We start from the raw sequence: 12458 nt of genomic DNA, 5'->3' as shown, positions 1-12458 counted from the left end.
TTAAATTGTTCACATTGTAGCTCATTATAATTGTTATTTAATTAATAACAAACTTTTTATAATGTAATTATTTACAAATTTACTGTGTTTTCATAATTGAAGGGCTTGGTGGAAGAAGGAGGTAATGACATTTTTGTGAATTTGAATTAATGAAGAGGTAAATGACTATAGTAATATATAGCAAATCCCCTTTACTATAGTAAATGCTTGTAGTAAAGAGGTTTTACTGTAATAAACAATTCAAAAATTACCTTTATCCATTCTGTCGTTTGGTGATGGAAGAAGGCAGTATGTACTACTAACAGAAGATGAAAACAATTATATTTACTCTCTTCGATGCCAAGTATATTTTACTGCTCTTTTCCACAATCTGCCTCAGCACAATCAGATGGCATTAAGGTCTCATTTTCTTTCTACGCAGTAGTTGCATCAGGTTTTGCATATGAATGATTTTGCATTGTGCATGTGACCTGCTGTTTTTACCATGGATAAAAGATTGTGGACTTTGGATGCCTTTACAAGAATCCTGCCAGACATGCTTATGTTGATCCCATTGGAGGAAAAAGATGAAAGTGATATTAGCAATTCTGGGAATGATGCTGCTACAATGCAGACAATGACTGAGGCTGCAAATCTGATGATTTATGGCTTTTTGGTAGTACTTGAAATTTTATCTTCAGTAACTCTGGTTATACTGTATAATGAAGGAATTCACACGATAACTAAACACATTCAGACGTACATGCATATTTGGACAGAAGATGAAGCTGGTGGGGAAAGTGAAGAAGTTGGCTGCTGTCTGTTGGCATTTTTTGATGTCTCTGGCATCTAAGGAGCACACCTGACTGCATAGTTAGATTCATAAATTGGCCAAAACAAAAACTTTGGGATTCTGCATGAGGCAATATGCAATATTTAATATAGAAAGGTGTTTTCAGTTGCATTGACCACAAATTCCTATGAGTGGGTCACACCATGCTAGATTAAGACAGATACTTTTGGCCATATTGAGATGAAAATTAGAAAACATCTACTCATCTATTCTATTAATCAGTAAAGAGACATTATTTGTGATGCTCAGCATAGAAACTAATTTAAGATCAGAACATCCACAGCTTTTAAAGAAATAAACTACTACTGCAGTTGTCAGTAACACAAAGAATGAAAAATGAGGCTGAGGAAAATTTTCATTTTCAAAGTGGCATCAGGTGTCTTTGGATTGACAATGTGGGATCATATAAATACAAAGAATCCTATAATGAAGATGAGCTTTGGAAATGCATTGATTGTAACAAGAGATGGCCGTGGCATGTATCATTCTACATGTCCTTCACCTTCAGCATGGAGAAGATCGATGACATAAGAAAGCAAATATCCTCCATACCTGATCCTCATCAAGTTTTCTATTTGAACATTACATGTACTGAAGACAATGTTGTATCATAATATGAGTGTGCTCAATTGTTATGTTATTGATAAAAATATGGAACATTATTTTGTATTCAGTATTATTTGTATTAAAACTTGTTTTTTAATGGGTAAATGTAAACCAATACTCAAACATCCAAATCCACAAAGTATTTAAAATATAACTGCAGATTTTACACTTTCCTCCTAGTGTATGTACAGCAAAGAAAATATTTTTAATGGAAAAGAGTGACATTTTTCAACATATACGTGTTTTGTAAAAATTCTAGAGAGAATTTATGCAACACTGCATTAACCAATTTCAGGCTATTATGTAGTATGACTAAATTTCTTTGGTCTAGAAATTTCAGATTCATAGAAAACCTTGAACTTACATTTTGCATCATCATTTTGCTAGTTACCTCCTTCCTTTAAGCCCTTCAATTACAAAATATTAATTGAACACACATTAATAACAATTTACAATGTATTTAACAACTTTCTAAGATGTCTAAAAAACCAAAATTTTTTAATAAGAATTTTTAATAAAATAGTTCAATCCATTTTAGAACATGTCTGCAGTTTGGTACTTGCACTGTTTTTCAGTATCTTGTATTAATGTCGTTTTATTAAGTATATTTATATCACTTATGATAGAAATGAATATCATCTTTGGCTTCATTTATTGGGTTGGCAACTAAGTGATTGTGGATTTTGTCAATAGGTAGCCTTAGCACATTTTTTTGCTTTGTCCTCATGTTCAAAGCACCTAACCTATATTGTTTTCTTGTTGTTTGGACTTCCACCTTTAATTTAGTAAAAAAAATTGTATCGATTAGTTATTTAGTTTCGTTTTTATCCCAATTTAAAAATGGAAGAACAAGATTTGCATTTCAGGCATATTTTATTGTATTATTTCCGAAAAGGCAAGAACGCATCACAAGCACACAAGAAGTTATGTGCCATATATGGGAATAAAGCCTTGAAAGAAAGGCAGTGACAAAATTAGTTTGCCAAATTTCGTTCTGGTGATTTTTCACTGAAAAATGCTCAACAATCTGGTTGTCCAGTTAAAGTTGATGAGACCCATGTCAAGGCCATTATCGATTCACATCGTCATAGCACAATGTGGGAGATTGCAGAGAAGCTCAATGTATTGCATACATGTATTCAAAAAAAATTAAAACAGCTTGGCTATGTTAAGAAACTGAATTTATGGGTCCCTCATCAGCTTAAGGAAATTCATTTGACGCAACGCATTAGCATCTGCAATTTGCTTCTGAAATGCAACAAAATTGATCCATTTCTGAAATAACTGATTACTGGAGACGAAAAGTGGATAGTTTATAACAATGTTAATCAAAAAAGATCGTGGTGATGCAAGATGAACCAGCCCAGACGACACCAAAAACTGAGATTCACCAAAAAAAATTATGCTGTCAGTTTGGTAGGATTATAAAGGAATTCTGTACTTTGAACTTTTACCAAGAAACCAAACAATTAATTCAAACGTGTATATTCAACAACTCGCTAAACTGAGCGATGCAGTACAAGAAAGGTGGCCAGAATTGGCAAATTGTAAAGCCCTCGTTACACTATGCGATTTCCAGCCGTGCGGGCGACTGCAACTGCGACGGCTGTTCCCGTTAACTAGTAATCCCCCCTCGAAAACCAGCGCGACTGCAACCACAGCTAGAAACAAGAAGTTTGTTCTACTCGCAACGGTTGTAAACGTGCATCCAATCAGAAAATGTCTTTATGCCACGTCATACTTTGTGTTGTATATTTGTCAACATATCTTGATTATAACATTTGTATTAACTGAGTTTCAGTACATTAAAATGCTATATTTGATATAAATCAAATCTGAATTTATAAAAGTTATTGTTAGATTTATTTTAAAAAGTTTGATTACTTTTAATAATATACAATTGAATAAAATAAATGCTGATATAAAAGAAAAAAATATATCGATTATAAATGAATTAAATCATTCAAGCTTTCCTCTAAACCACTTCAACCCTCAAATATTCACTTTTATAAGATTGATAAATAGCATCCAAAACTTCTGGGATAATGACTAATATCGAATTATGGCCCACTCTAAATTGATATGTCAAACTACGAAACATTTCGCCTAAATTATATATAAGTATTGGTATTCATACGGATATATCCCCTATAACCTTCGGCATCCGAAAGCCTTAATTCATTCATCAGCTGGTGAAAGCGAGATTGTTTAGACCGTTTATTTTCATTTCACCAAGTTTTAATCCCGCACGAATGTTTTCTCTTCATATATTCTCTCCAGCTCTAACAAAATTATCGCCTTTTTTCTTTTATTCATTCCAGAAAAGGAACTGCTTGCTATTTTAATAAGAAAAGTAGCTAAAATTCCGTAAATACTCTGAAGTAGAATGTAAAATGCCGGTGAACACACGAAAGTAGACAAAAACAAGCTACTGTAATTTTATTGGTTTATTATAGGGTCACGTACTCCGAGTTGCAACGTCAACGAATGTGTGACCACGAGAAGACATGCACGACTCGCGCTTGGTGCAGTTGCGGTCGCCTACACGGCTGGAAATTGCAGTGTGACCAGGGCTTAAGGGTGTTGTTTTCCAGCATGATAATGCAAAGCCCCACACATCTTTGGTCACTTGCCAAAAATTATTGGAACTAGGTTGGGATGTGTTGTCACATCCACCATATAGTGCTGACCTTGCGCCTTCAGATTACCATTTATTTTGTTCCATGCAGAACTCCTTAAATGGTAAAATTTTTAATGATGCTGATGATGTAAAATCACATTTAATTCAGTTTTTTGCTGGCAAAAATCAGAAGTTTTATGAACATGGAATTATGACACTGTCTGAAAGATGGCAAAAGGTCATCGACAAAAATGGACAATACCTAATTGAATAAAGTTATATTTTTAAGCAAAAATTTTGAATTTCCTTCTTATTTAAAATCCGCAATCACTTAGTTGCCAACTCAATATTTAACATGCTCATTCTCAAACAAAAAAGAATTAAACATGACATGACATTTGTTGAAAATTATAAATGGATATGTTAACTGATATATTTTTCAATTTTTACATTTTAGATATTCTGTTCATAGGTATCAATTGTTTTGTAATATCTCCTTCATAAACTAGCTAGAACAAGCATAATTATTTTTTCTAAGATTTTTATATATATATATATATATATATATATATAATGATTTAGTTCTATTGCATTATATGATAGTTGCTCATAAGAAAGGGAAATGTTGAAAGTTGTGAATTTTTAAAATTTAATAATAAAACTGAGAAAGATCAGTGAAAAATGATATTGTAAGGCTTATTAGGGAAACTGTTGTAGGAAAAATTTTGAAAACCATTTAAATTTATCAAAGAAAAATTTTTTGAATAAAAATACAAAACAGCTGTTAAATTCATATACAAACTAATTTAATGAAAATATACAAATAAATACTTTTTGTTATGCATAACATTTTAAAATAAAATTAGATCACATTTTGTTCTCAATAGGTTTATATTCATACATTAATTATCATAAACTCTGTATTTAAATAGTCATCCCTTGCCCATGCTGCAGTTACCAAAACAGACTCTAGGGAAAAACGGAGTTAGGCAGAAAAATAAGCATGACACTAAATGTATATTTTACATGTCAAATTTTTGAAGTAAACTTAAATTTATTACAAGGAAAATTTTTGTACACTAAGAAAAGAGAGAATCTTAACTGTTTCAAGTTAGTTGAGAACAATCCATTACAACTCAAAAATTGAAGACTGGTTCATTTTGTTTTTTAAATTTTTTAATAGGCACAACAATCTAATACTTGTTGAGCTGCAATTTTCAATTGCAGTTCAATTGCAACCATATCGACCTACCATATAAATTCCCACTGGTGTGGGAATTTATATGGTATTTATATAAATTCCCACATCTGTGTCCTTCCTTAATCACAAGAACATAGATAGATGAAAGTCAAAACCAGATTTGAAAAGCTTAGGGACAAGAGGCCCTGATTAACTATACAATAACTTCCAGTTTGCACCAGAAGTCATGTTATTTCATTTCAAATATTTCCCCTGAACAGAGTTAGATGACCAGCATAATTCTATTGTTAACAGGAAAAGGATGATGCACAGAGGCAAGACACTACTAAAATTGAAAACATTGTGACAAAAAATTTCAGCCCACGTGGTGATGTCACAATGAATAATTGCTCATTTTAAAGTTCAAAAATGCATCCGGTGACTGGATGAATGCTTATAAATGATCAGTATGGTTATATGCCATTGGCAATGAAGAAATGCTAAAAACAGCATTAAGTTTTACATTTTGTTTTAAAATACAGTATAATTTATCAGTAGTCAAAGTATTACATAATATTACAACATTGTTAAGAAGTTTTCATTGTGTTCAAAAGTTAATTCAAATCTGCAGTTAGGGAAAATCAGTTGACAAGAGATACATGCACATGATGATTAATTAATAATGGGAGTAAAATATGAAAAAATAAATTGTTTGCAGCTCAGCTTACATATTTCAAAATTTATTACATGATTAAAAAAATATTAACAAATCTCTTATAACAACAAATAACTTTTATTAACGAAACCAAGTATTTTTCAACAACAAATTTATAGCTGATAAATAAAAGTCAAACAATTTAATTATGCAATAGCCAGTTCTCTCTTTGTTGTCGTAACATTTTGTTCTTTCTCAATAAAATCCTCCTGCAAATTAAAAAAAAAAGTTTAGCATTTATAGTTTTAATTTCAATATAACTACTATAAAATTATTAAGACTACACAATTAGTTCAAAATAGGTTTAAAAAACTGGATAAAATTAAATCTACAAGGATTGTCCAGAAAGTAATAACCCATTTGCTCATAGATGGTGTATAGAGTGACAGATGTCAAACAGGCAAGGTCAACTATACTCAGTCACACATACACTTTGCTCAAAGTAACTTATGTGTTGATTAAGTGCATTGTACAGTTCTTGTGCATTGTCAAAATGGCAGCAAAAATTAACAATCTTGCAGCATACAAAGTGTGTACTGTTATTTGGTTTCTGAATGCTGAAAATATTTGTCCAAAGGACAATCACCATTGCATGTATGGTGACAATGCAATAGGCTGTGTGGGGCCATTCAAAACAAGTGACATGGCATATTGTCTGAAAGTGTTGTGCTTCTTCATGATAATATGCATCTTCACATGACTCCAAAGAACACGATGCTTCAATTCTGGATGCTGTAAGCAAAAATGTTCTGCATTATCCCACCTACAATCCAGAATTAGCTTCCAATTGATTTCCAGCTGCATCATCCTGCTTAGAGCCCTAATTTAATACAATCAATGCTCCTTATATATTAGCTACCATGCCAAGCTTCATCTCTTAATCATTACCCCATCCTCAGATATTAAAAGAAATAAAGGCCATTTGCACACACATTTATCCATGGAATTTTTTCATGTTTTATTATTTTACTTTTTTTTTGAATACAGGAGTCAAAATATGGAGATTGAATGAAGTTATTCTTTTTGCTTTGTTTTACATAGTTTTTCTTTTTAACTCTGCTAAATCTCTGACTTACTTGATTGTCATGAGAGTTGAAAAATGCTTCAGGTTACATTTCTAACCATGTCAACACTGTTTCTAATGCATTAAATCAAAATCAAATTTCATGCATCAAAAGCCTTTGACTCAGTAATCTTACTTTTCTACTTATACTGTAATAAATAAAATCTAACAGTAATGTTGATAATGAACTAGGTCAATAGTGGGCTTACAGAAAATCACCAATCTTTATTATATAAAAACTGTAATTTGTGGAATTAATACTATAAAATTGATTTCAGATTTTCAATTATATGTATTTTTTATTTAAATGGACAAATAAAAATATGTATAATGAAAAAATAGAATTCTTTATGCCCATGTCTACTACCTATCAACACATTAAACTGCATTGTTGCTAACCATCTACCTTTTGGGCTGAGAATATGCCTTTGGAAACAGTTGTCAACTTGCGAGCCTGAGCTAGAAAATCTGAGTTAACACATATTTAAATGATTCTCAAACACAAATCGTGCTACTATTTACACACCTGGCGTTTTTCCATCTTTATTTAGTTGCCAAGTGTTTAAATAGTAGCACAATTTGTGTTTGAGAATCATAAGAAATTAGAAAACATGGTTCAGAAAATTTAAAACATATTTAAATCAATGTCTTCACAAACATGGATTTACAACCAATATTAAAACTATAAGTTTGCTTAAATGGTAATTCTTTTAGAAATTGCCAACTCACCATCATTAATATTGTCTTTGACTTCATTGCTACTGTATGCATTTAAAAATTTCAATGAAAGCTTTAAATTTCTGATTAAAGTATGAAAAATATTTTTTTTTCATAATTAACTTTTTATATAATATTTATTACATATGTTAAAATGTATGGCTGTTGTATAGATTACTCCCAGTGGAATTTCAGGATTTTGAGTATATATCTGAACTGAGGGGACCGAGAAGAGTTCAATGGTACACTACTTTTGGACTGGAGACAAAAAATAACAAAGTTATCATATTTATGATTTCTTGCCTTTCACAATGCATTCTATGCTATTTTAGAGTTTTCCATGGTAATGTATTTAATCCAACCATGCGTGGACTTGCAGCCTTGAATACCGACTGAGCTGAAATAAAAGGTTTTCTATTAACCTAACTAGAGACAGTCACCTTCCAGAGGGGTAGGTTAGGTTTTTTTGGACAAGGCACAAAAGTGGCGCGTAGTACTAGCTGACTGCAAGCGATGATGATTAATAATAGTTTGTTTGTTGCCTAAATGATGATTGTACAATTGGATGTCACCAAATGGGCTATACAGAAATCATTGAGACTATATTTTGGGCAAAAACAGATAGATGAACTCAAAAGAATTTTAAGAGCTTGCATGATATTAACTGTGGATCTGATCACTAAATACTAATTGAAGAAGTATGCCCAAAATTGAAAAGATACAAGAAAGATTCAATATCAACACATTTCAATTCAGATAACACACACTCAATACACATTAGCAGTCTTAAACAGATTCAAAAGCTGAACTCACTGATAGAGAATCAGAACTCTGGAATGAACTTAAAACTGTCATAAAAGAAGAAACTACAAATCATATACCAAGAGAGAAGAGAAAATAAAAGACACCCTGGCTTTCAAACAAAGCCACTAAAATAGAAAACAAGAGTCAAGCAAAAATGAAAGATATTAAACTTTTTTCCTCCAATGTAAGTATAAATATCAATAATTAATTTTAAAAGCAGAAAATATTTTACTATCTATATAGATAGTAAAATATTTGGGGTATACTATAGATTACTCCCTATGGAATTTCGTGTGTTTGGGTATATATCTGAATTCAGGGGACCGAGATGAGTTCAACGATAATCTACTTTTGAACCGGAAATGAAAAATAAAAAAGTTATCATACTTTTTTCCGGCGATCGCGCGATGATAGGGAGTCGCATCACTCTCCGCTAAGTCGGCCTCGCTATCGCAATCAGGAGTCGCATGCTTGCCGTTAAAATTGCCTTTAGTAGACGTTTCCCCCTTTTTTTACTTTGTTCAAGAACTACTGTGAATCGATCACTAGTTTAGCACATGGCGGCATGTGGTGGCTTCCACACGAGAGGTCAGTCGGGCCGCCATGTTCGCTACCATAAGTAACATTAACCGAAATGGCGATCACACGATGATCGGAAGTCGCATCGCTCTCTCCACTCTCGTATCGCGTGTTTAACGCTCTGGGAGATGACCGTAGTCCGACGTCACGGTTTGCAGACTTTACCGCAAGATGGCAATACTAGCAACTACGGTGCTGTCTGCATAAGAGCATTAAAAAAGTATGGTAACTTAAAAAGTGTGATAACTTTTTTATTTTTCGTCTCTGGTCCAAAAATAGGGTATTGTTGAACTTGTCTTGGTCCCCTGAGTTCAAATATATAATCAAAGTCCTGAAATTCCATAGGGAGTAATCTATAGTACACCCAATATTTGGTACTTTTCACAATACAACAAATTTCAACAAATAGTATAGAAAGCCTTATGCCATGTGTGTTGATGTATAGTAAGATTAAAGCTAAACCCTTATAATTCTTCTTTAAATTGTGCTCTTTTATGCAGACTTCTACTCTAAAAAAAATACCACCAACATGGCACTTGTTTAAATGAACAGTTCTGTTAACAGGAGTTCCACTACATATAAAACATAGGGAAAAGAATCAAAAACACAGAAGAGTGCTCAGTGCTCTCTTAAACCAATGCTCTGATTCAACTGTATTTGTACACTTGAGTCAGAGCATATAACAGTATTTTTAAATTACAATAATAATAATAATAATAATACTCACCAAATTATATATCACTTTAATTATTAATGAACAACTTGGACAAGTGGCTATTTCTTCACCATTAGCAAGATCTTCCTAAACATACAGAAAAAGCATAAGTTAAAACTTCATACAAGAACTTTTGACTAGATATAAGAGTGACATTTTAATTTCATATCAACAACCTCTAAATATCAAGCAACTTATAAATTAAAAATTATCAAGCAAAATTATTGCTTATTTACAAAAAAAAGTTAAAAAATGTCATCACTTAGAATGATAAATACAAATAATAAATAACGATTAAGCAGAGGGATATTTTACCGATTTACATAATTGAAAATGCTTAATACGTACTAACTTACTTTAGTAATTTCAAATTTATCTCCACATGGGCAAGGATAATAATAGGTTTCAGTTAACTCGTCATACTCAAAATCTTCAATTTCGACTTCATCATGAAATACTGACATTTTTTTTTTTTAAACTGTTTTCTTAATACACGAAATATATCAATAATATATTGAAGCGTGATAATTTTCACGTGTATCCGAATCGCAACAAATTCAAAAGGAAATTAAGTAATACATTTATGTGAAAGCTCAGTGTTGCCAGGGATTTTAACAGGAAGAAGAACTTTAAGGAAAATTACGAGTCCAATCTAAAGAATAGACTTTTACAAATTTCATATATCGATATCAATATTAATATTTATCGAGCAATGTCAACAATTTACGAAAATTATTAGTTGGAATTTAGAAATTTCAAATTATGTATTTAAAAAATAAATATGGAATAATTTTCTAAATGTATATATATATATAGTTTACATATAAGTAAATAATATCAAAATAAAAGTGTGTGCCGTTATGATCACATATATGTATATGTATGTATTAAAGTCGCTTTACTAGGTAAGACGCTTTAAATTAATGTTTTCTATAAGGAGCTCTTTGTTAACGATTTAATAAGAAAAATAATGATGGCCGATCAGTTATGGCTTCAGCATACTATATCAAGAGGAATCTAGGAACGGATCCAGATAGGTTGAAAACCGCAGGAATTTTCAGGAGCGTTCTGTAATGTCGGGCTCTGTTCCTAACCATTCGGCCGCACTTTGTGGGCCTGGAGAAACCCACGATGGGTATCGAAAAAGACTCTCTTAATGCTCACAAAGTGGAAAGAATTTTTTTTTAAATATATATTTTTTTACGTATTTTATTTTTCATATATTATTACATTTACTTTTGCTGATGGTTCGATGAACAAACATGAATTCCATAAAGCGGTTGACATTGGAAAACATTTGGTGATTTCTGCTCTGAAGAAAAATCAATTAAATAACAAAATAGAATCATTGTCTTTAAAACTTTTCATTTTTAAATACTGACAAGGCTGTTTTCGTACTTATTACGAGTTCGGCTATGGCCTCATAATAGGAGAGGTCCAAATGGCCGAGCGGTTAAGGTGGCAGCTTACCGCTCTGAGGGATCCGGGATCGAATCCGAACAGATCGAATAATCCCCAGGAATTTTTCGGGTGGTCCATTCGAATATGTCGGGCCCCGTCCCTCACCACACGGTCGCCCCATTGTGGGCCTGGCCGAACCCATAATAGGCCTTCTAATAGAGGCCTTCTTAGTGTCCACAGGGCAAAAAGAGTTTTTAAAAATATATATATAGAAGCGGCCCGGTAATCAGGGAGACAGTATGACATATCCGGGGCAGATTATTCATAAAAATTTTCGAAGTTCCTACTCGAACTTGAATCTGGATATCGTACAATAGCAGGCTGATGCCATTACCGCCTCTGTCATCTTGCCATCTATATAGTACTATTAAGGATCATTAACGTTTCAGTATCAACATTTCAAAGCACTTTTTGAAAGTGCAGAAAAATAATATTTTTGATTAATAGATCGGTTTATTTGTTAATTTTACATTTAATATTATAAATGGGGAACTTTGTTTATGTTCATATTTATTTTATTTTGTTTACAGGAGCATAAAATGAATGTAAATTCATTTTTATTCGGATCATTAGCACGCGAAGTTCAAGATCATTTTAAAGTCAAAGTTGTGCTAGAAACCTTTGATAATTTCATGCCTATTATTTCTAGCTCATTCAAAAAAGTCCATTGCTCAATCCGATGAATAAACTAAATTTCTCTCTGTAAATTCGTGAAACGGTAGCGACATGCCTGACGTGTTCTCGGGTACAATCAGGGCCGGATTTTAGGCGATTGGAGCGATTGGTGCCAATCGGGCCCCACATCACGTCAAAATTTATATATTTAAAAATAGTACATGTTACGAAAATAAATATCTAGGTATAGTATTATTAAAAATAAAACAACATATTTCAATATGTAAATTAACAGTTAATTAATTTTGTTATTTAAAGCTTGAGGGGCCCCGCAAAAAAAAAAAAAAAAAAAATTCAATCGGACCCAGCACCTATTGGATCCGGCGCTGGGTACAATACCATTAAATATTGATGGGAAGCGTCTGGATACGTTTTGGTTTAGTAACGAGAACATTTTGAAAATTAATGATAAAATTCAAATGATTATTTCTTCCATTTTATGAAGTTCGATGATATAGCCCATCGATAGCCACAATGGGTAGTCAAACGAA

General features: G+C 32.2%; 1 protein-coding gene across 1 annotated transcript; it reads right to left on the bottom strand.

The window, feature by feature from the left end:
* Window positions 1–6012: 6012 nt before the first annotated feature.
* Window positions 6013–10411, bottom strand: Dph3 (Diphthamide biosynthesis 3). The gene is made up of 3 exons (XM_067286706.1): window positions 10188–10411; window positions 9844–9918; window positions 6013–6162 (listed from the first exon to the last, which is right to left on the bottom strand). Exons 1-3 carry the CDS (start codon window positions 10293–10295, stop codon window positions 6100–6102), a joined length of 246 nt encoding a protein of 81 aa, XP_067142807.1. The 5' UTR covers window positions 10296–10411; the 3' UTR covers window positions 6013–6099.
* Window positions 10412–12458: the final 2047 nt, after the last annotated feature.

The sequence above is a fragment of the Centruroides vittatus genome, unplaced genomic scaffold, assembly GCF_030686945.1.
Source record: "Centruroides vittatus isolate TY-2023 unplaced genomic scaffold, ASM3068694v2 scaffold_386, whole genome shotgun sequence".
NCBI lineage: Eukaryota > Metazoa > Arthropoda > Arachnida > Scorpiones > Buthidae > Centruroides > Centruroides vittatus.
Note: the sequence above shows the minus strand (reverse complement) of the source record. Positions and strands in the feature narration are given on the sequence as shown.

Coding starts and splice junctions, on each gene's coding strand:
- Dph3 (XM_067286706.1), bottom strand. CDS start 10,295: ATGTCAGTATTTCATGATGAAGTCGAAATTGAAGATTTTGAGTATGAC. Junction 9,919..10,187: donor ATAAATTTGAAATTACTAAA/GTAAGTTAGTAC, acceptor CTGTATGTTTAG/GAAGATCTTGCTAATGGTGA. Junction 6,163..9,843: donor TTAAAGTGATATATAATTTG/GTGAGTATTATT, acceptor TTTAATTTGCAG/GAGGATTTTATTGAGAAAGA.